Source organism: Seriola aureovittata, chromosome 4 (genome assembly GCF_021018895.1).
Source record: "Seriola aureovittata isolate HTS-2021-v1 ecotype China chromosome 4, ASM2101889v1, whole genome shotgun sequence".
Taxonomy (NCBI): Eukaryota; Metazoa; Chordata; class Actinopteri; order Carangiformes; family Carangidae; genus Seriola; species Seriola aureovittata.
Genome location: NC_079367.1, coordinates 14,965,158 through 14,989,318, shown reverse-complemented (window position 1 = coordinate 14,989,318; position 24,161 = coordinate 14,965,158). Strand labels below are relative to the sequence as shown.

At 38.9% G+C, this 24,161-nt stretch overlaps 2 protein-coding genes across 6 annotated transcripts in view; both read left to right on the top strand.

The window, feature by feature from the left end:
• Nucleotides 1–6,902, top strand: part of LOC130167263 (solute carrier family 13 member 2-like) — a 17,640-nt gene extending 10,738 nt beyond the window's left edge. For all 3 annotated transcript variants that reach the window (XM_056373261.1, XM_056373262.1, XM_056373263.1), the window contains 9 exons: nucleotides 186–439; nucleotides 1,020–1,212; nucleotides 1,765–1,887; nucleotides 1,985–2,194; nucleotides 2,495–2,589; nucleotides 3,501–3,616; nucleotides 3,709–3,870; nucleotides 4,366–4,503; nucleotides 4,846–6,902. In XM_056373261.1, the coding sequence (XP_056229236.1) occupies nucleotides 186–439; nucleotides 1,020–1,212; nucleotides 1,765–1,887; nucleotides 1,985–2,194; nucleotides 2,495–2,589; nucleotides 3,501–3,616; nucleotides 3,709–3,870; nucleotides 4,366–4,503; nucleotides 4,846–4,974 (1,420 nt within the window). In that variant the 3' untranslated portion in view covers nucleotides 4,975–6,902. The remainder of the gene's footprint in view (nucleotides 1–185; nucleotides 440–1,019; nucleotides 1,213–1,764; nucleotides 1,888–1,984; nucleotides 2,195–2,494; nucleotides 2,590–3,500; nucleotides 3,617–3,708; nucleotides 3,871–4,365; nucleotides 4,504–4,845) is intronic.
• foxn1 (forkhead box N1) lies at nucleotides 6,156–24,161 on the top strand. 3 transcript variants are annotated; one of them, XM_056373265.1, is made up of 9 exons: nucleotides 6,156–6,258; nucleotides 14,379–14,514; nucleotides 15,498–15,770; nucleotides 16,016–16,111; nucleotides 16,321–16,451; nucleotides 16,607–16,703; nucleotides 19,172–19,379; nucleotides 19,556–20,005; nucleotides 21,880–24,161. In XM_056373265.1, the coding sequence occupies exons 1-9, from the start codon at nucleotides 6,218–6,220 to the stop codon at nucleotides 22,197–22,199; spliced, it is 1,752 nt and encodes a 583-aa protein (XP_056229240.1). In that variant the 5' UTR covers nucleotides 6,156–6,217; the 3' UTR covers nucleotides 22,200–24,161. The 3 variants fall into 3 exon arrangements, with proteins under 3 accessions (XP_056229240.1, XP_056229239.1, XP_056229241.1); XM_056373264.1 differs by having other exon boundaries at nucleotides 19,553–20,005; XM_056373266.1 differs by lacking the exon at nucleotides 6,156–6,258 and adding an exon at nucleotides 9,336–9,458 and having other exon boundaries at nucleotides 19,553–20,005.

Below are 24,161 nucleotides of genomic sequence, written 5' to 3'. Positions count from 1 at the left end.
TAGCAGCATATTAATGCTCCTGGTTTTAGAATGACCGTCCATCAATCATATAGGGGTGTAATGTTTGAGGGTCCATGTACTTTTGGTCACATAGTGTGTGCACTCCTATTATCACTCAAATCACTTTACATCTTTTCTTCGACCTTCACCTCATCATCTAATCATTTGTTTTTTGTCCTCTCCAGTCTGATGATTGGTTTCATGAGCACCACAGCTTTTCTGTCCATGTGGATCAGTAACACGGCCTCTACAGCCATGATGCTGCCCATTGCAAATGCTGTGCTGCAGCAGCTGTGTGACACAGAGGCCAACGCTGAAGAGAGGGATTTTAGTCTGACTGCTGCAAAGGATGGTCAGGAAAACCAAGCATTTGAGATGGATGACCACAAAGGAAGTGATGATAAAGAGCTCAAACCAAAAGACAGCAATATCAACATGGGTGTGTGTGTGACAGTGATAGTCTTTGTTTTTGTTCTTTTTAAACTTTATGTTTTACTTGTTGAAGAGAATATGTTTGGTTGCCTTTTTTTTTTTCTTTTTTTACTCTTATACTGTTGTTTTGCAGATACACATAAAGATGATGTCACCAAACACATTAAGGAAATCAAAGTTATTTCAAATAGGTTTTCTAACTTTTTTTCTAACAGCCTGGTTTAAAAAAGAAATATAAAAGGTCAAAATTCCTTAATAAGATGTAGAAGAAGCAGAGTAATAAAATTGTAACATTACAGGAAAATTGTATTATTTTTGTGATTTTAAGTACGATTCAAACCCACTGAAAAGTGTTTATACATTTTTTATTCTTCAAATAACCACTAGAGATTTGATAATGTCACCCATTTCTTCACAGAAGCAGATATGTCATCAAACTAAACTTTTACAGAACTCCAGTAACAACTTTGTCTTCAGTGCATTAAATAATTACAGATAATAGTAAAGCCTGGAGGACGAAGCAGTAAATTCATGTTACTGTACATACTGGACGCTTGAACAATTGTGATGTCTTTTCCTTGCTGAAGATCTCAGCACTGTCCCTCCAGAGGTTTGTGAGAGGAGTCCAGAGATGGAGCAGCGACGACTGAAGAGGGAGCAGGAGTATATAAAGCTATCGAAAGGCATGAGCTTGAGTGTTTGTTATGCTGCTAGCATTGGAGGGACAGCCACCCTCACTGGAACCACACCCAATGTCATCCTGAAGGGCCAAATTGATGAGTACGACCTGCACATATGCAAATAAACACAACACACACACACATATATGGGCAAATTTCTTGGATGTATATTCATTTTCTGCTTGTGGACTAATAACAAAATTCTGTTGAATTCAGGATTAGACCTAGTCTGTGGAAATCAGCCAGAACTTTCTAACTCACAGCCATGGAGTTCCCCTGTAGTTTTGACTAACATTCCTGATTTTACCCACAAATTGCATTGTTGAGATCTAGGAATGTATTAGACAAGGCTTCTGTTAGGGTAAAAGTCCATCAGGTTAAGCACAGGACTAGACAAGTTATTTGGATGTAATGTGAACACACTAAAAATGTCTGTTATGATTGTGTTTTTCATTGTAAAAATCTGCATTTGCACACAACTGCAGTATGTGCAGTGGGTCTAAACTAATGCATTTTTACTTCCATAGAGAAACAAAACAATATTATTTAACAAACATAACTTGGTTGCAGTTGTAGACTCGCTCATCTCTCAACAGAGTCCAGTCGTGTGTTTGATCTTTGATCTCAGTGTTTTTTTCTTTATCAATAACAGACTCTTCCCAGAAAATGGAGGTATAATCAACTTTGCAAGTTTTTTTGGCTTCTCATTCCCCAACATGGTGCTAATGCTTGCTCTGTCATGGTTGTGGCTGCAGTTTATGTTTCTGGGCTTCAAGTAAGTTTCATGGACTGGAGCCATTCTCTGTTGTTATTATAACCAAAGCATCCACATTATGAAAACAGTAACTGATTTTCATATTGTGTTATTCCAGCTTGAAAAAGTCCTTTGGATGTGGCACAAAGAACGATAGTGACAGGGAAGCTTACCAGGTAATCAAAGATGAGTACAAAAAGTTGGGCAGGATGAGCTTCGCTGAGAGCTGTGTGCTGGTTATCTTCACGTTGCTGGTTCTTCTGTGGTTTACCAGGGAGCCTGGGTTCATACCCGGCTGGGCCACTGTGCTCTTCAACAAAGACAAGCCGTGAGTATAACTGTATAAAGCTTTCCATGACTCCTCAGTGAAAATAGTGAAGACATGAATAGCTAACCAGGAAATCTGGCTCTGTCTAAGTGCAGAAAATAAAGTGGGGTCAACTGTTAAGGGTTTATCAGTCACTGAATATTGGTCTCCATAATGCAGATTATTAGCTGGTCTGTTTCATCTTTGAGGTCCAGTGTCAGGTGTTTGATTGGATGATTAGAAATCAAAATTAAATCAATATTAAATGTTTTTGTAATGTCAATATGTGAAATAGATGTTTTAAATGCTGTTTCTCAACAGGTATGTCACAGACGGTACTGTGGCCATATTAATGTCAGCACTCTTCTTCTGCATCCCATCCAATTTGCCCAGATGCTGTGGGAAGTCCAGGGATGGTAGGTCATCTTATAAGTTCTTATGAACTTGTACAACAGGTGCATTGATGTAAACACCTTTACACTAGAAAGATGTAAACAGACTAAGCATGCTTTACGGTATATGTGCACGTCTGGATAACCCGATGGACAGTGTCCACTCATTGTTGCATCACATTTTATGTTTATGGCATGTTAAGTCTGTCACATGACGACAGGATTGCAGTTTTATAAGCTCCTCTGTCCTCTCTATCTGTGCACTACAACAGACAAAGATACAGTCAATAACTTTTACTGCCCGTGACAACTCGTCTCGCTGATTCAGTGCTTTGTAATAAACGTTATACAAACTCGTTCCTGTGCTGAAGCCTGATAGCCCCGAGGTCAAGCCTGTACAACAGCACATGCTGTGCAGATCCTTAGACAAACTACTTTTGTATCCACAATTTTTTTTCTCCCTTGGTAACTTAAGTTAAGCGTGTCCTGCTCCTGACTATAACCAACAAGGTCTTTAATACCCCTCAAAAGCTGGAAAAGCAGAGTGTTTTGTACACAGAGAAGTGACACAATGATTAACACACACTGTGTGTGAAAGGTGTGATGCAGACTTTGAGGTGCCAAAGTCCATTTCTCACCCTGGAAAAGAAAAATAATTAATTTAAAGGTATGAATCCGGTAACAACACCACATTTAAAAAAATTGCCAAATGCACTCTTGAATCTTGGTGGTTTGCCACTTTATCATGCTTTTTTTCTATCTTCACAGAGCTCCTTTGTAGTAACAGCATCTTATCTGTACACAATAAAAGCTGGACTTTTATACAGTTAGTTAAGATAGATCATTGTTTATGACTATTCTGACCATTAGCTGAGAAGAAACTGTCAGCTTTAAAGATTTCAACTCTTCTCCTCTATATGTCCTTGTTCTAATAGGGGCTCCTACTGAAGCCCCTTCACCCCTGCTTAGTTGGGACATTGTCCATGAAAAGATGCCTTGGAACATCCTTTTACTTCTGGGAGGAGGTTTTGCATTGGCTCATGGAAGTGAGGTAATGGAGTTGACCAAGTCCACATTTTTCTGAGGATAATCCTTTCTATAAATGTTTGAATGCTGATCTGTGTTTTCCTACCCTTCCTAAAGAAATCTGGACTTTCTGTATGGCTGGGAGAAAGTCTAATACCACTGCAGAGCATCCCACCCTTTGCCATCTCCATTCTGCTGTGTCTGCTGGTGGCCATGTTCACCGAATGTTCCAGCAACACCGCCACCACCACTCTCTTTCTGCCAATACTGGCCTCCATGGTGAGACATAATGAGAGACTAACTCAGTCTTACTCTCACATACATCCAGTGCATTAAACACAGTGTTATAGCACCATGTTGCCAGTACAATTTTATGAAATCCTTTCTTAGACAAGCAGGACTGAGAACATAACCACAGGACACGTCATTGCGTATATCAAATCCTGACTGGTTTTGATATATTTATCATTTGCAACTCTGTTTTAAAAAGTACTTATAATCTTCATCACATACAAATTTACTTTGGCCTTAGTGTAAATCTTTAGTCTAAGTGTGCAAAAGCCTTTCAAGGGTGTTATATCACATCTATGTTGTCTTCTTTCAGTATTAGCATATGTTAACAATGAAAGCACTTACATGTTTGTATAAAACTTAGTATGAATTATGAACTTTTATTGCTTGTAGACATAAAGAGAGTTGTTGCAGCACTAAAAACTCTTAAGGACCTTTAATATCATACCTGCCCAATTATCATCTGTGTGAATGTCCTTCCAGGCCACTGCCATTAAGATACACCCGCTGTACGTCATGTTTCCCTGCACCATCTCTGCCTCGCTGGCTTTCATGCTGCCTGTGGCCACTCCACCCAACGCCATCGCCTTCTCCTATGGCAACCTTAAAGTCATGGACATGGTAAGACCTTTCAGAAAAGAGACCCGGAAACTGTGTGTTGACATACACCCAGTGTTTGGATAAAGGCTCATATCCAATTTTTAGATAAGCTGCTTATATTAATCCTTATATCTGATCATTATTATGTATTTTTATACACACAATATTCTGAATATTACCATGGAAACAGAACTCAGGCAGACTGAGCAGCAAATGCAACATATACATGGCCCAGTAGCTCGAGAAATTGGTATCAATATTATTAGATTAGTATAAGACCTATTCTGAATGTGCTGACAAAACACTGGACAAAGGTCCAAATATCATTTTGTTCATGTTGTATAATTTTTTTGGTTGTTCCAGGCCAAGGCTGGATTCATTCTGAACTTTCTTGGAGTCATAACCGTCAACATTGCCATTAACACATGGGGTGTGGCGATCTTCCAGCTGAATACCTTTCCCAGTTGGGCTAATGTCACCAAAACTCCTTGAATATGAACTCAGGAAAATGGACACGGGGGAGAAAAAGGGGGACATAAACAATAACTGCTAATTTATCAGGATTCCACCAACAGAAGACTGGGCAAGCAGGTGTATTAGTTTATTAATGTCAAACTTCCTTGTGTATTCCAGCCAGTACAGCCTGGTGTGCTGTGCAACACTGGAGCACCATTTGTTTATGTTTTGACTGAACCGAGTTCAGTTAATTTAGATAAATCATCTTCTACACAGTCAACAAAGCAGAAGATTGATAATAATTAATAATAATAATTTATTTCCAAGACAAAAATTTAGTTTTTCACCTACAACACATAATATTGAAAAACAATCGCAAGCAGATTGCAGTAAAAAATATATATTGTGGCAAAATATTGATATTGTGACTTCTCATTGCATCTGTAATAAACTGTGCTGCACTATCCTAATATAATAAACTAAAGTTTTACCAAAGAAAACTATTTGCGAACAAATGTGAATGTATATTTTAATTCCTACATTTCCTACATTTGGGCAGGTATGAAGCATTCTTGTTATTAAACATAATAGATGGTTACATATGTAATCATTGTCCAATGAGTGTAGAGACTGCGGACTTATATATGTTGGCTGGAGAGAGAATCTTCACACTAAAGAGAAGAATAAACATTCCTACATCATATGGATGCTTACAGCAAATCATACACACTTAACTACTTGTAATTTTGAAAATACTTTAATTACTCAAAATAATTTGTGTTGTTTATCAATGACAGAATATTCAGCTTCCAAGAAAATAAATATTTGGAATAGAGAGACTGCAGGTTAAAGGGTACACTCTAGTTTTTGACTGAGACTGTTAAATTTAATAATGGGCTGAAATCTCATTGCCATCCATAGGATTACGAATGCTGGGTTCCCAACTGATTTAAAGAGATCCAAGAGCACAGAAAATCCCTTCAAAGGGTCAATGTGGGAGGAATGCAAAAATGATTAGAGGTAAGGGAAATCAATTATAGGAAACATTTGATTGAACTCCTTGGCAGGGGTCCATATATCTGCTGTATGTGAAGGCCTGGAGCAGAAGGGATTTTAAAATCATGAATCTACATTACACAGAGGTCAAAAGAGTAAGCAGTTATAAAATCGAAAACATTTTGTTTAATCTAGCGACCATTCTTCTGGTGAAGACTGAAAGACAGCATCAGGCAAAGGAAAAACTATCACTCCATCTCTCGTTAAACCAGTTCTCACAGTAATGGAAATCAATGAAGGTGTGATGGATGTCTGTTATCAGAGGTAAGACAACATCTTTCTTTGATGATATCTTCTGTCTTACTTCTGATTCCTGTAGGTATTTTTATAAACATGATGTGATTGGTTTTTATGTCAGTTGCATCCCACTTTTAATGTTGTAATGCTGCAGTACATGTGGTCGAAGACTCATGTTACTGACCCTGTGCAAGAAGTAGCAAGATTTGAATCAATATGATGCATAACCATCTGTAATTATCATACTCCCTGGAAAGCTTTACCACTTGACTGTACTAGCATTTCTGAACGCAGTTTTTAATAAGGGCCCTGAATCAGTGATTAAATGGTAATTGTGAATATAACATACTGAGAACAGTCATTTGAGGAGACAGCTGCACATTTTATTATCAAATATCCTTGGGACAGGCAAAGTAATTGCGGAATTTATATATTCCTGAACCTGAGCTGTGAGGTATTCAGTGATAAATCTCACTGCCTCTCACTGCCTCAGGGACTCTGAATGTTTTCCTTTGAGTTTTCAAAAGACACACATAAATCACGCTTTCTGATTACATGAAATATGGAATTAGATCTTACACTCATCTTCAGCCTTATGAATATTTTCATCAGAGAAAATCATTAAAATTGTTTGTAATCTAATGAAAACAATTAAAATGGACTCAAAAACATGTTGCTTCACACATTTAATTATGTATGTGTGTGTGTGTGCGTGTGTGTGTGTGTGTGGGGGGGGGGGGTGGTTATGGGACGGCACATTACGAAAGCAAAACAAGCATATTTCTGCTTCACCAAATCAAGTTACATTTTTTTTGTCAGAATTCATTATGTTCAGAATTATTGCTTCTGAATTACTGGATATTCTTCATGAAATAGCCATCTCATTGACAGACATGTAACCTGTGACAAGGGGTCGCAACAAAGCTCAATTTTCCTGGGGTTTGTTCTTCTCCCATGTCAGTACACTTCAATTTAATTCCTTATAATGACAAACAGCCACAGCTAACTGGTGGCACAATGTGTAACAGCACCAACATCATCACAGATAAACACCAGGCCACAATTCAAATTCAAATATACATCGACATATCTCAAAAACAGCACAGCAGTTTCACAGAGTTTCATAGCAGCTCTGTGAGGCTGCACTTAGACAATGTTCAGCAGATATATTGTTTACCATGTTCACCATCTTAGATTAGCTTGTTAGCATGCTAACATTTGGTAACCACTAAACAGAAAATACAACAACTGTTGAAGGGCAGTTGTGGCATGTAAATGTCATTTGTATCGGATGCTTCCAAGCACATTGACAACATCTCGTCAGTGATGTAGCAGCAGGTGTTTTCCATCAGCTGTAGTGCCTGCTGTGTCATGTGAGGTCAGACAAACAAAATGCTTCACAAAGTGTTTCACTTCATAGACAGTAGTTTATCGCCCCTAAATCAAGCTGATCATTCTAAATTCATTCTACTGCAGATCCAGAGAGATGAATCAAAACAACCGAGTGGATGAGTCACCATGCTGAAATTACTCTTGAATGACAGAAGCTGATTTGCATATTGCAGAATATAAAGTACTCCAATACCTGTGAGTCATCAGTGTGATTATGACCTCCACTGACAGTTAGCTGTCACTATGTCATAAATTATTCCCTTGTTTTTGTTCAGTATAAAGTCATGAATCAGATTTGAATTTTCTAAAATTGGGTGTGACTCCCAAGATTAGACGGACATATAAAACTGTCTCAGGTTTATTAGTGTCCTGGGTTGAGATCAGGAGTGTTAAAACTTTGACTTGTGCCTAACACTACTGACCCTTGATGTTTAGAGCGGTATAGAGAAACACAGCTTCAGTGCTTTTGAATTATAAAGGGTCAGTATCAGCTCTGCAAAACATGATATTGCAACTGAGAACCCCTGAGCACTGGGGCAATTATTTCCCAGAAGACAATGAGACTTTCACCAAAGAGCCTTCTGGAATCTCTTCCCTCATTACACCCTCCTCAAAAACTCCATCTTTGGCAGAAAGAGCCTTCGGCAGTAGCCTTGCTCTGCAGAGGCCTTGGACTGTAACTCAAGAGTTTATTCAATATGTAATTAATCCTCTGTCTCTCTGTCATTCTGCCTCACCCTCTCGCTGAGGACAGGGTTTGTTCAAGGTATAGCTACGAGCTAAGGGCGCTGATGTTTTTTTGGTTCATCGGGAGGATAGGATAGGAATGTACCTGTATTGACATACCTCTACTCCCTCTCCCTCTCTCACTTTCTCCTCTATTTCTCGTCCTTCCTTACTCTTCAAGCCTCATACTTTCACCATAAAGGTTTCAGAAAAGAACGCAAGTTAAAATTTCTCAAGAAAAAATTAATTCTTTGAGAGACATCACCATGGAGTATCTTAAGACGTTTGTAGGAACTGCCTGATGGTTTTGAAATAAGTTTAACTTCACAGCCAGCAGACCACAACAACCTGATTGGTGGTCATGTCCATTAGTTGTGACATTAACTACTGATGGACTAGAATTTTCACACTGGCCGCTTCTGTTTACCAGAGTAGCCATCGCTTTGTGTTTCTTTGTGGTTTTCTCCAGCTTTAAAGGTGCATGTACTCTTGCACGTTCAAATGGTACTTGTGCACTTACTTTGAATATTATGCGCAACAGTTGCAGTAGTGGAACTAGATCACATTTAAGACAGCCTTTGCCATGGGCAAGCTCAGAAACCAGGGCACCAAGCCCGCTCGAACTTTGCCACTGGCTGTGATCAGTAGTGTATCTTATGTCCCATTCACACAAGTAACCATTCAGTCAGGCAAAGAAAGACTGATAGAAGGAGGAAGAGAGCGCTGCCAGCTGCCAATGACTACACCAGTAGATCTTTTGGAACCTGTTGCAGCAGGTTTTTCTTTCTGTATATCTTATTGCTGGGCTAGCCTGGACAAGGGCCAGACACACACAGACACACGCACACGCACACACACACACACAAACAGTATGAGGATGATATTCCGAGCTGCCAAAATCTGAAACCAGCCCATCAACCACTTCCGTACATATTTAGACAGTCAATCTAATTGAAGTGCCTCACTGTCAGGGTGAAGGGGCTGGAGGTGTACGGATCCATGAGGGAAAGGAAAGGATGTGGACCAAGATTACAGGTCTGAGTGAGAATATCTGACTGAAACTACAAATCCACAGAGGAGAGAGAGGGCAGTTCAGAGTTAAAGGTTAGGTGAGTTCGTTTGAAACAGTTAAGCTGTTTTTACTCCAATATACATTCATTTTACCTCATGTTTATATAGTAACTACGAGAGACAATGCAGCACTGTACTGCTCTTTACTGAAGCTGTTGACACTGCCGTAAGTGTTGACTGCTGTTTACCCTCCATGAACTTTGAGTGGCAGCCTTCTTATGTCACTGACAGCATATTATCTTGACAGTTACTCTTAAGATGACTAGATAAACCTGCTTTTGTCTTCTGATAATCATCATAGACATAAACATGTGTAAAGCTGAGCTTGTGGTGAGAAACATGTAGATAATGTGCTGATAGCTGCACTGTGATCCTGGAAATTGTCACTGATGAGGTGTGAGCAGCCTTACACTTGTATTTTCCATAGATGGAAAATCAGTATTTTTAAGTTGATTACACATAAAAATTAAGTTGTTATGACTATTTTCTTCTTTGATATTTAAAATTAAGTTCTACAAGCTATGTGCTTAGTCACAGTAACATCACTGTAAATCATTTTAAGCTGGTTCAATTAAAAAAAAAACTGAACCTAGGTTGCGTCAATAGTTAAAAGTCACTGTGTAAGTTTTGAAAATATAAACCTAAGTGGTAAGTCAATCTGACAAATATTCCAGACAGATTTGTACATTTTCTCAGTTTGAAGAGTCAGTTCGTTATTTGGCAGACAAACATAACACCTTGAGTTGTGTAGGGGAGTAAGGACTGAATTTGATAAGAGCCTCAATCATGGTTCTCGTTGTGGTTATTATTATGAGAAGGAACAACAATGACTAAATTTAACATGTTTTCAAGACACATAGCAACTTTCCATCAGACTACAACACTGAGTTGTCTCTGGAGAGTCTGCTAATATGCTGATGATGTTTCTTCAGAAACTTGATTTTCAGCAGTTCGAGTCATTCACAAGTTCATTTATAAAATCTGAAATGGTCTGAAAATATATAAGTTGAATTAACTTATAATTACTAAAACACTTTATTTACCTATATATTACAAATAAAAGATAAGTTAATTCCAATAGATTCCTGCATGATATTTTACAGTGTATCAACAGAGTGTTTTTAGGTCAACAACCTGTAAAAAGCCAAAGTGATGCATTAGTTTTTCCACTGTTACAACATTTTGTCACCATTACTCTGGTCACTCAGTACACTGACCTTTGTAAATGAAGTTCAAGAAACAGGCAATTAACCTCAATGTAAATATACCACATGCTGACAAACATCATGAAATACAAATACAGTAATCTGTGATCTGACCTGCAACTTTTTTTGTATTGTTTTGCGTATGTATTTAATATTTTACACTTTGGGTACAAATAACTCAGCAAATCTGATGGTGATGAATCTTCATAAAACCCATTTTGATAGTTTGGATTCTGTGCAAATATTCGCCCCATTAGCCAAGCACAACACTTTGGGAAATTGATTCCCTCAAGGACTTTGGTTCCTGTCAGCCTCACTGGTTACACTCAGGTGGGCCACTCTTTTCTTACCTTGTGGACCAAATTCAAGGATCGGTCAGTGTTGATAGTGTTGTTATATATGGTAAATTCACATGAGATAAACTGATTGTTAGAATTTCACAAAATAATGATTCCTTTAGCCAAAAACATTACTGTTATTTGTCTTAACACCTTGAGAGTACACTCTCAGATTTAAATACTTAAAAATAAGTAAACTGAATTCAAATTGATAAAACCTCTAAAATACACAATGTTTGAGACAGGTACATGTAATTAAAAGTATTGTTATCTACATGATATTCCATCATTTAGATGATTTTGCCCAACATCTCTAAAAAAGTTACAAGAAGGCCATACACAAAGACGTCTTCCTGCATGTAAGAGATAGTTTGAAAATGACTTGACACTTCCCTTTAGTGTGCTTATAAAATGTTTGCTGTATCAGTGCGCTGTCTTTGTTTAATTTTCCTGTGCATGTTAAATGGAAGGGAACTTAATGAATTAACTTGGTGATTTAATATTATGTTACCACAGCTGGAATTTCATTTATCAATGCACAAAGAACCAATATAATATTGTGTCACCACAACTCCTTAGAATTGTTTTTGGAGTTGAAAAAGTTGAAATTGCTGAATTTTCATTCACATCATCCAATCAGTGATGGTAATCAGATTTGGTACATGTGAAACAATATGTACATGTTAAACCTTGAAAGTGTGAGTCACTTTAGGTCATATGTCAGATTTTATCACAGATGATGAGAAATATCTGCATCGTACGCCCTACTGGGTGTAGTTGTAAAAGTACTTTGTTTTAGTTTTGAGATTCCTCAGCAAGGCAGAAAGGTCACATCAAAAATGTTCCAAAACACACTGCACAATATGAAACATTGGACTTATTCATAGCCAGGGCTTCAAATCTCACATGTCAAGCAGATTGAGTGAAAGGCTACTATACTGTGACCACAGTGTACACTGTATTGTCTATAGCTTGTTGACTTTCACTTGGGCTGTTTAGCTCTCGGCTTGTCTGTCACTGCCTTTGGTTCTGCCTCATTTGCATATTAGGATACTAACTCTGCACGTGACATTTGAAGGGAGGAACCCTTTACACAATGAAACCTCCAGACAGAGTTTATAGTTAAGAATCTGGTGATCATCAAATAAATCAAAATACACTAATCTTAGTACAAAAAATAATTATGTAGAGTTTGACCAACATGAACATAAAAGACAGACAGACTTCTTTCCTGTGGAGTTTCTAGTTTGTGCCAAAATCTTTGCAATCTACCATTTCAATGGCATTCAAAATTTTACTTAGGTTATAGATTAAAAAGTGTAATCAGCCAAATGAACTTAGATAAAAGTACTCATTAGGTGGCAGAACCTCCCCTGTCAGTGCTACAATATCACATATTATAATATTTGCTTATTATTATTACTGATACAAGATAATATCAGGCTTCAGCAGTCAGAGTCATATAAATCAAATGTCTTCCAAAGTTACAACCTTTTAGTACAAAATACCCTCTTTTGGTCCTATGGATGAACTTAGATTGAACAGATTAAACACATAAAGACCTTATATGAAGCATCAAACGTGCATCTGTCTTCTCCTGCTTATACTGGTCAGCATTACTAAAACCATAATACATATTCTCTATGATTTGCCAAAAATGATTGCATCCAAATTTCCAAAAATAAATACCTGTCAACATTAGTCGTTTGACAAGATTTAATGCAGTTCTGAACGGACGGGTTGCAACTCCTCAAACACATGGTTTCTAATCATGTGAACACAAAAAAATGTTGTCTGCTGCATGATGAAATAAGATTTTTAACACCTCCCTCAAGTTACATGGAAATACCTTCGGAACAATGATAAGTGTTGTCAAATGAATGCTTGGCTCAGTAACTCGAATGTGATGTTAATACATGTGCTGCACACAACCTTGAGCTACATCTGTATGTGTTAAAGCTGTGCATCCACGGCTCGTCTCAGGGACTAAAACAGCCAAAAAGATCAGTTCACTGCTCACTTTTAATGCTCTCTAATGCTCTTTAATGTCTTTATGATGAGAAGGCTGAACATACACACACACACACACACACACATGCATGTACCCACTCTCACTCACTCACACACACACACACACACACACACACACACACACACACACACACACACACACTCATCTCCACTGCTGAAGTTTCTACTTTTCTTACTGTAAGTGCATCTGTTCTGGCTGGTGGCAGCGTGTCTGTCAAGCAGATGAGAGGATTTGTTGCCACAGTGGTGAAAAGGCAATCTCTCAACTTTCACCTTGACACTTTAGCCTCCTTTGATCCGAACAGAAAGAGCTACGATTGCTACTTCCCTCTCTCTCTCACTCACTCAAACACACACATTAAAGAAGAGGTCGATCCCTCTGTCAGCATTATTTGGCTTTATGTGACCTAACAGCCATGGTTTGTTGGCAGTTTTAATGAGCTTGGTTTATGTCAGGGTTGAGGTTACCATTACTGGAACGGGGGCCACGTGTCTCTCACCTCCGTCGCCGGGATCAGATAACACCTCTTCCCCTGTCTCAGGCACGTCCATTAATGTCAAACCTTGGAGTTTTAATATACTAGTACTGAAAATGAACTTTACTGTTCCCATGCCTGCATTGATACTGTCAGAGATTTAGAGATGAATAATGACTCAGTAAATATGATCTCAAAGAAGCAGTGACAACAACTTAATCTTCATCTAAACACTTAAGATTTGCTTCCTGTTATGTTATGTTATTTGTGTAAATCAAATTGTATTTTCCTCTCTTCTCTAGTTTCCCTACTTTAAAAGAGAAGATGAATATTTTGAAAAATACATTTATTCTCTTTCTGGTGGCGAGTTAGATGAAAATCTCATGTCTGTCTTAAAAGATATGAAGTTATTGGTAGCAGCAGGTATCTTAGCATCAAAATTTGGAAAGGGGGAAATTTTTACACTTTTTTGTATGAATTAAACCACCAGGATACTGTGTTAATTAGAGAGCAATAGAGGTCCTAGTAGGTGCACTTCATCACCTTTGCTACCTGTTTCCTCCTGTTCCCAGTCTTTAAGCTAAGTTAAGCTAGCCTAAAAAAAAAGCTTTGTACCTATCATACAGGTATCAGTCCTCTCATCTAACTTTCAGCATGAAAGTAAAGTATTTCCCAAAACATCAAACTATTGCTTCAACAGTTTTGCATGCCCTTTGATTTGAATTGATACTGACTATATTTCTAATAATGTATCATCTAAAGCAAATTATACAGACCCCTGCTGGGCCAATCAGTGACAAGATGCATCATCAGCCTGGAAAATGCCACGTTATGAATATTAGACCAAATGCCACTTATAAAAAAATTAAAAATAAATCCAACTGACCCTGTTTTTCATCTCTTCACAGGAGAAGATCCTTGTGCACAATGTCAGACTCCTCGACATTTTCCCCCAGCAGCAGGTCTCAAACATCAACCCCCCAGGCCAACCTACACACCTGTGAGCCCCGTGAGACCTCCTGTCAACAGATGGAAGAATCACGGGTATTGAGCTGCCTCAGGCTTTTCTTTTTATAAGACCAGGGTGTTTAATGTAGGGGGATCTATTGGCAGAAATAGAATATAATTCTAGTTATGTTTTCATTAGTGTATAAGCACCTGAAACTAAGAATCGTTTTTGTTTTTGTTAGCTTAGTATGAGCCATATTCATATCTACATACGGAACCTGCCATGTTGCGTCATTCTATAGTAGGCCAGAATAGACAAATCAATCACTGGCTTTAGAAAGGGCCTTTTTATGTTACCTGAAGGCCACCATAGTTTATCCTGCAAGCTTGGATAGCAACGGGTAAGGGGAGAGGTATTCAGTCGGTTGCAATCTGCAACCTCATAGCTAGATGCCACAAAATCCTACACACTGGTCTTTGAACCCAAAAGAACCTCTATTGTGAAAAACTGGTAAAAAAGATCTGACTCTGCTTTGAAGCTGCTGTTTGCACTCCACTATGTCAGACATTAGTTTTAAAAATGGAGGTTGTGTTTGTAAATTGAATTGAATACACGTTGACAATAGTCTTTACTTTCCATGGCCTTAAGGACAAATGTTTTTACCTGCCATTGATCAGAATTTCTTTTCTTTTTCCAACTAATCACACCTGGAGAACAAACAGTATTTAACTTTTAAAGCAATAGTTTGACATTTTGGGAAATAATATCTGCTCTCTTGCAGAGAGTTAGAGGAGGAGAATGATACCACTATTGTGTCTGTATGGTGAATATCAAGATAAAATGAGCAGGCGCTTAGCTTAGCTTAGCATAAGGACTGGAAATAGCTAGCCATTTTGTGGATATGACAAGGAGGTTTGCTTGTGATGACCCGTTAGAAAGCATTTTTGCATCCTCTTAGCTTTGATGGGTTAGTGTAGATTTTAAATTAATCTCATAATCTATGAAGTAATGATTTATATTCACCGTGATAATGATAACACCACAGGCTAAAGAGGGCAGGGATGTCTGCTTCACCCAGCAGGGGACCAGCACCTTCAGCCTGAGGACTGCAGCTGTGAACAGGAACAGTTCAGGGTCAGGACCAGCACCGGGGCGTGGCCCCGCTGAATCTGACAACCTCCACCTGTACCGCCGACAGTTCAGCGATGGAGCAGTGTCGGATGCAGGGTGTCTCCAACAGTGCTCTTCTTCCTTCAGCTGTCTGCAGGAGGGGTTCAGCCCGGACACTTGTTCATACAGCTCCAGCAGCGAGGCACCACCACCCTGGGACCAATACAACATCAGCATTCAGGTTTCTAGTCTTATAGTACACTAGTCTCACCTGTTATTTCAGTTAAGGCTTAGTGCAGTCCAAAACGACAAGATGATACCAGGAGGGTGACTTAACAAGAAACAGTGTGAATAAACAGAGTCAATGACAAGAAATGTGTTAAAGATACACTACACTTTGTTCCTCATATAGCAGGACTGGTACACAGACACACAAACATGCTTGCACACACAGAACAATTTCCTTTTATTTTCTCACATTTGCAGAGTTCGTACCCAGAGCTACCAGCCGGGTCAGGGGCGCCTTCCTGCTTCCTGTCTCAAAGCTATCCATCCTACTGCTCATCGAGCCCTATACAACCGGTGAGCGAGGGGCACACACAGAAACGTTTACCTTTATGAGTTGAGGGTATCACGATAATCTGTGCGAACCACAGTAATCTTTGCTAGTTTGCTTCAAAAGCAGTGGACCTGCCAGGAAGCAGTGGTTGTGATTATCATAAACTACTGGATGACCACACTCTCAGTGAAAGCTTTACCATGGTGTGTGTGTTTGTGTGTGTTCTCTACAGGTCTCATCTAGACTGTACTCTAATAATGACCAGACCAACAGCTCAAAATATTCTCTCCAAAGTCTCCCCACTCAATCTCCCCAGGAGAGCACCACACAGCCTCTCTTTCCCAAGCCCATTTACTCGTACAGGTAATACTGCATCACACGTCACCATGTAGTCATATTTAAAGCAACAATGTATAGAATTCTTATGTGATCATCACCTTCAAAATTAATCTGATGGCATTACGTTTTTGCTAGAAAATGGAAGTGCTAATGTAAATATGTCTCCTTCATCAATGCAGTATCTTGATCTTCATGGCTCTGAAGAGCAGTAAAACAGGAAGTCTGCCAGTCAGTGAGATCTACAGCTTCATGACTGAACACTTCCCATATTTCAAGGTACCACAATACATGTTTTCTTTATCACACACAACTGAGTTTAACCTCATGCTCTTCAGAAGCACAAGCAGAAATAATTATAAAAAAAGTTTGGACTTTTGTATGGTCAAAATCTGTACAGTACTACAAATATACCAATGGCTCTTGTGATTGTATGTTGTGTTATTACATAGGACTCTGGCTAACATGTTTCCTCCGTAGTTGCACCTCTCCCAAAAGTTTTGATCTTTAAAGAATTCCTCAACTGAGGCGGTTGTGGCTCAGGCGGTAGGGTGGGCTGTCTACTAATCTGAAGGTTGGTGGTTGGATGCCGAGCTCCTCCAGTCTGCATATGAAGTTTCCTTGGGCAGATACTGAACTCCAAACTGACCCTGAAATATTATCAGTGTCTGTTTGAGTGTGGTAGACAACCGATATATGAAGGAAATAAGCGCTGTTTGAATGTGTGTGAATGGGTGAATGAGGCTTGTGTTGTAAAGAGCTTTGAGTCGCCTATACTAGAAAAGCGCTATGTAAGCACAGTACATTTACCATAGTATCGTCAGTGTGCTGGAGATGTTAAAGCCCACATTTCTGTAGCCCCTGCTGTTCCCCGGTATTGACCCTTCAATTTTTGTGGATAAACCCAAAAATGACATACCCAAAATAAAAAAGGGTACTGTTCTCTAACCATCTTGATTACTGCCATAATCCTGGGTTCTTTGAGAGGTAACTCTTTAAATTTTACTACCAAAAAATTTGGAATAAGAGATACTGAATCATATGGCAGAAAAGTGAGCTTTTTTTGCTTTGCCTTGCCTTTTTTCTTGGCATAAAAAGTATGATGCCTGCAGTAGGCCTAATACCTTTATTTAATTTTTTTAAATTGGAAAAAAAAACAAAATTCAACAGGTACAATTAATAAACACAACTGTTTTGTTTGAAATATGACAAAATATAAGTAGCCCTATAGCAACAAGTTTGAACCACAAGTGTTGCAGTGATATTGTTGATCCCCATCCAGTTCAGACCAAAACACAGGGCCAAAGCATCCCATCAGAGGAATGATGTATGGTGGTCATGATGGTCAATTTTTCCTGTGCAAGTTATTTTAAAATTTGTTGAACTATTTGAGCTTTTTGATTTTTTTTATTGGTCTTCATCTTTATCTGTTGAGCTGACATTTGGGACCTCACCTTTTCAGGTTGGTATATAAGACACTCTGTTTGTGTGTGTGTGTGTGTGTGTGTGTGTGTGTGTGTGTGTGTGTGTGTGTGTGTGTGTGTGTGTGTGTGTGCAGTTTCTGTAGTGCAGTCAATAATCTCTCCTCTGTAGCCAAAGGGCTGACGTTCAAGTTTACCCAGGGTTCTATTGTTAGTAAAAGATTTCCTTAAACCACATCTGTGTTGTAGCTGACATTAATTACTCCCATAATATCCCTGTAATGATTAATGACACTCTTTAAGCAGCAGTGCTCTACACCTGCAGCTGGGTGGCTCTGGACCAGCTGGACAGGAACCTGTTAAGGCATGAGGCTGGCACTGGGAGTAAAATGAAGGGCATTCTTGTATCTGTTTAATATTGCCTGTGTGTGTGTGTGTGTGTGTGTGTGTGTGTGTGTGTGTGTGTGTGTGTGTGTGTGTGTGTGTGTGTGTGTGTGTGTGTGTGTGTGTGTGTGTGTGTGTGTGTGTGTGGTGTGTGTGTGTGTGTGTGTGTGCAGGCAGGTTATGGGACTGCTGCAGATAGAGACAGATATAAACATTTCATTTAGTTGAAATGGTAGGGTAAAACATGCTTATATAACACACCCTTGTGATTTAATATTGATGAAGCGTGCGCATGCAGCTGTAGGGTTGGACCTCTGTTTGAACCCTTACTCACCACAACTAAGTTCACCTATGGAAAGACTTGACATTTATATTCAAGAATGCACTTCATAGATGGCTGCTGTCCAAACAGCTGCCTTTCACATTAAACACAGGCCGTGGGGCCATAAAATATATGAGCCAGATAATATCGTGATACTCTGAGGAAAGTCAGATGTATTTTGCAAAATCTGTGATTTTTGAGATACATCGATGGAAGAAGCATGTTGTCTAATTTGATGCATGGCCACTTAGATGCACTCAGGTAGCAAAAAATTGGCAACCATTTATGATAATCTGATTAATCCTGTTAGTCATTTTTGAGGCAGAAATGCCAAACATTCACTGGTTCCAGCTTCTCAGATGTGAGATTTGATGATTTTCTTTATCTTATGTGTGTCATATATTATTCAGTGTTTTGGGATTTCATGGGACGTTTTTCACTATTTTCTCACATTCTATATTGAAAACGATTTGATACGTCCAGTTTGCCCACCTGGTTGTGCTCCCTACTTTTCCTATAGTAAAATGAATTAATTGACACGGCATTACAAAGCTTGAGAGCCGCTTCTTTAACCCTTTTCTTCAACTCTTCTACATTAAGCCTATCCTCTTTGGTTTCAGACAGCTCCTGATGGGTGGAAGAACTCAGTGCGTCACAACCTCTCCCTGAACAAATGCTTTGAGAAGGTGGAGAACAAAAATGGAACATCGTCTCGTAAAGGCTGTCTGTGGGCACTCAATCCCGCCAAGGTGGAGAAGATGCAGGAGGAGTTGCACAAGTGGCGACGCAAAGACCCCATCACTGTTCGCAGGAGCATGGCGAGGCCAGGTGGGTCCCCTAAATGCATCACAAGTCACCATAACTAAAGAACAGGAGTGTACGGATTTTACCATTAATTTGCTGATCTGACCGTTACTTTAAATCAAATCATAAATACTCAAAGCTGGATGGTAATTTCATTATTTGATTCAGTTATTATTTGATACACTCTCTTTCCACAGAAGACCTCAATCGTTTACTGGGAGAAAGACCGGACAAGCTCAGGTCTTTGCCACCTTACACCAGCCCAGCCCTCTCATCCAGAGTATCCCCAGTCTACGGCACCACTTCGTCATCTTGCAGCCCAGCGCAGCTTCGATCACCCTGCCAACCCATTCGGCGCCCACAGTATGCCCATATTCAGCCTCAGCAACCCTGCTACCTTCCCCCCGCTGCAGCTCACCCCAGCAACTCATTCACCCTGTCCTCACCCTGTGGACACCCACCTGCAGCAGGCTTCCCATCAGGAGGCCTGAACTCCCCCATGGCTGGGAAGATGCCACCAGTTTACAATTCTGCCATGCAGGATGAGTACAGTGTTGGCCCCAGGAGCATGCAGGACTTGATGTTGGAAGGAGATGCCATTTATGACATTGACACACTCAACCCCAGTCTGATTGACCTGCAGCTGCAAGGTATGACGGTGCCAAAGAAAACCAAGCAGCCACATGAGCTTTCACTGTGGCAGTCTAATGAGAAAATCAGGCTGTGTACGACACTTCATCCAACTTCTGCAAATAATCACTTAATATATCAACTGATGTATTGCCATGGCTGACATTATCAGAGAATATTAGCTTACAAGATAATTAATAATTAGGATCGGTATAATTGGTATAAGTTTATGTTGCGTGAAAAGTAACAAGAATTTGAAGTGTAGAAATGATAGATAGATATGTTTAGGTCATTTAGAAAAACTGACTCATTTACAAAATTTATAGTCCACCTGATAAATATCTCACTCACTATATATGTCAAATTTCTTTAAATGAGCTATTTGTAAGTTTTGCTATTGCTACATAGCTAGCATTAGCATTAACAGCTGTTCATTTACCAGCCTAGAAGTAACGTACCTTTACTCACCAAGAGCTGTCTCCAGCAATGGAAAGCAACGCCAATGTTAACTCTTGTCTGTATCACGTCTTCTACTGAAGTTAGCACGCTAACCAGCTAGCCCCGGTCCATCTTTTTGTTACTTTACGATAGCAACTCACTGAAGCCTTCAATCTGCCCTGAAGACGTAGCGCTACTCTGAAACATATTATAACCTCCTGTATCAATATTGTCCAAAGCTCCTGTCAAGCGACAATCACCACCACTCGCTCCCAGCAAGAAACCACGTTTGGTTGCTCTTAAACCAGACTTTTGAGCAGCTAGAGCGAAAGTGTAATTAAAAACACGAATTATGGGTCAGTGTCATTTAGGTTTCCCAGTGAGCCACGTCAGTGAGCCACGTCAGTGAGCCACCATGACCCTGAAAGTGGAGCAGCCAAATGGGATTCAGCCGTCATTCATCTTATCATTTACGCCTGTGTTTTCCAACTGTGACATTTCAAAATATCTTCCAAGTAGAAATAATGTGACTAGAGTTGCAATTGCAAGGCAGCCTAACCCTAGTTACCTCTCATGTTTCACAGTTACATTCAAGTCACAAAGCTAATTTGATTTTCCAGAAAAAAACCCACCTGCTGATCTTTGACAAAAGCAGGAGGTGCATTATCAAAACTCTCCCACAGTTCTTCTCAAAGTCCCCTCGAACCATCTGGATGAAAGAAAAATCTGTTGAAAATCTGTTGTCTGAAAGATTTTTAATTTGTTTCTTCTCATGTTTTTCTTGTAGTGTCTTGTGTTGTAGTGTCACATCCCATCTGTTTTTGCCAGTTCTGTTTTCATTGTCACTAACTCTCATGTCATTTCACACCCGGCTAGTCTCCTCTGTCCTGTTCCCACTTACCTAATCATCCCCTCTGTATAAACCTCTCTGTTTCCACTCGCTAGTTGGCAGACAGTCTTCTTGCTCCTTGCCAAGGGCTCTACACCTTAGATTGCATACCTGCCTGATTCCTGTTGCTGCCTGTGAATCTGCCTGCTACCCCTTTGTACCATTGCCTACCTGGTTTGCTTGCCTTGTTTTGCACATTCCAGTAAAGACTCTTCACCTGCCATCACGTTGTGCTTTCACATCTTCAGTTTCTCAGAGCATGATATTTAGTGTTTAATCCATGGACCTGGACATTAATTGTTTTTTTGTAAATAATAAAGTGTTATATTGTATGAAAATATCAGGCGTTGGAAAGAGGCATCAATAAATAGCAATATAACTGCTGATAAAATGATTTATGTGAGACAAAGTGATAAAGGAGCATGAAGTGAATTTATTTTCTATCTTTCAACAGTGAAATCATTAGGTAGTTCATTGTTATATGACATCAGCATTATACTGTTTACTGCTGAACAAGTATTTGTGGTACTCTCCAAAACTCACCTGAAATTTCCCCTCTGGTTTTAGGTAGCATGTGGGAGGAGTTAAGGAAGGACAGCTTGGTGTCGGATCCACAAGTTACCACAGCAGCCCTGTCCACTACACCTGCCCTGCAGTACTCCCACGTCCAGACAAGCTGCCTGCAGGTCACACCTCCTGTCAGTCAGACATCAGAGGTGACTGCTGTCGGTCGATGTAAAGCGGAGTACCAGGTCGAGAACAGTGGCAGTGGACCACACTTAGAGCAGCATGGCTGTTTGAATGGACTGCCTCCTGTGGTTTATTCAGGAGTGGAGAGCTTGGCTGGATATCTGACCTCCTGTACCACAACCATCTCTTTATTGTAAAGACCTGGTGGCTGATCTCCCTCCCTGACCCTTGATGTACTATATTAACCTGAATGGGAAATATTGTACCAAGCACCTTCATGAGTATTAGCTTGGTGGTTATTTAACCCACCAGATCCCCTGTTTACCACTGCATGACAGACTCTGTGGAGGAACTAGTTACAAACATATTCACTGTTTGTATCCACTGTGACCAAATGACGATGTTCAACTGATAAAAAATAATATAGCTCTTGTTATATCTTCTTTTTCTGTTTCAATATGCATTTCTTCTCCCCTATTTTTTATTTGCAAAAGCAAATAATCTGCATTAAAATTGTGATTAAATTCCTTATTGAAAATGTTATTGTTAAATTTATTTGTGAATTTAGCTATTTATTTACCTTTTATAAGCTGTATTGTCACATTGATTTATAAATTTCACCTTACTGTGGTAGTAATTAATGGAGTTTTAAGTCTTTTTTAAAAAACAAACAATTGTTTTATTTGGTTATTTGTAATTCAATTTTCCAATCTAATTAAATATGAATTAGTAAAAATGTTCATCACTTTATTGATGCATTCATATATTTTACATTTTTGCCATTCATATAATTCCTTTAGCCAGCTCATATCAGATCAATTGCTTTATTTGTTAGCTATTTCCAAAGGTATACTTCTTTATAAGACTTTAAAACAAACAAACACATAAAATGTTGGCGAACGACCTCTGCTTAAGCACCTGACTATGAACTGGCTGCAAGCTAAAACAAACCAGCTGTAACTTGAGTCAACACAAGGGCCAAAAAGAAAACATGTGAATGCATAATTATCTCTTTGAATACGTTCATAATATTGTATTATTTGTACTAAAAACAAACCTTTGAGATTATTTTTTGTTTATTTCAGTCAGTGACTCCACTGTTATGTGGTCTCTAGATAAGAAAAGCTCTGTTTACACAGAAGTCCAACAATGATGATGCTATAGGTGGTGTCATGGCAACAGTGCAGTAACACTGTTGTCACAGTAGATGGCAGCAAACACTATGCGCCCTACAGCTTGTTCCTCTGATGCAACAGTCACATCTTTTACTTTTGGTCCTCACAGTATGTTTCCTACATTAATTAGGCCAATACACATCAGGAAAAACATTGGATTAGACGACTTGCAGACATTATTTTAAACTTACACTATTTCAACAACCGCTGTTTATGTACCAGTAAGGTCATAAACTGATTAAAGTGTTTTTTTTTTAAGAAGAGATGAACATTTTTAAGTTCCCTTCAACTCAAATATGTGATTTTCTTTAATGTTACTTCACTTGGATGTTTGACCTCCACTTCAGGATGATCTGTGTGCAGAGTTTGCCACTCAACGTAAATATGAGTTTGAGTTGTGTCCCAACAAGATTTTTTTTGAAGTAGGTGATATCTTGCTTTGTGTAGCTTAACTTTAAAAATGAACAATATTTTATTCAAGGAATTTTGCATGTAGTTTTCTCAGACTTCAAATGCATACAACATAACTGGTGCGACTAACCCATCAAAAAGATCTAATCTACTATCTACATGTAAATCAAATTTAGTAAATTATATAAGAACAAACATAGCTCTTGAGACCTGCTAATACAGCTCATGAATGGTAATCTTATATAAGCTATTATAATTTATCCAGATGCAAATTATAACTACAAGCAAAGTATGTTTTTAATATGTCTTAAAATGTAATTAAAATTATATGTTAATTCCCAAGCCTGTGTCTGTAAGATAAAATGTTACATTTAAACAACTGAAGCAACGTCTGGCAACTTCATTAGTTTTGGAATAATTCCACTTCTCCTCCCCAGTAAATGTAAGGAAATTAAGCTGACAAAAGACAACAACACAATGCCAGCAGCATACTTAAACTATGGCTTTTATTTTCCTTGATTTTCATTCATTTAATTTTGAGCGGATAAGCTGTTTCTGGAATTACCTTTGTAC

Bases quoted from the DNA above. Each gene is read 5' to 3' on its own strand.
- foxn1 (XM_056373264.1), top strand. From the start codon at position 6,218: ATGGAAATCAATGAAGGTGTGATGGATGTCTGTTATCAGAG. The intron at 16,112-16,320 runs GTGAGCGAGGGG...TGTTCTCTACAG, and splicing joins CATCGAGCCCTATACAACCG to GTCTCATCTAGACTGTACTC. The intron at 20,006-21,879 runs GTATGACGGTGC...CTCTGGTTTTAG, and splicing joins GATTGACCTGCAGCTGCAAG to GTAGCATGTGGGAGGAGTTA.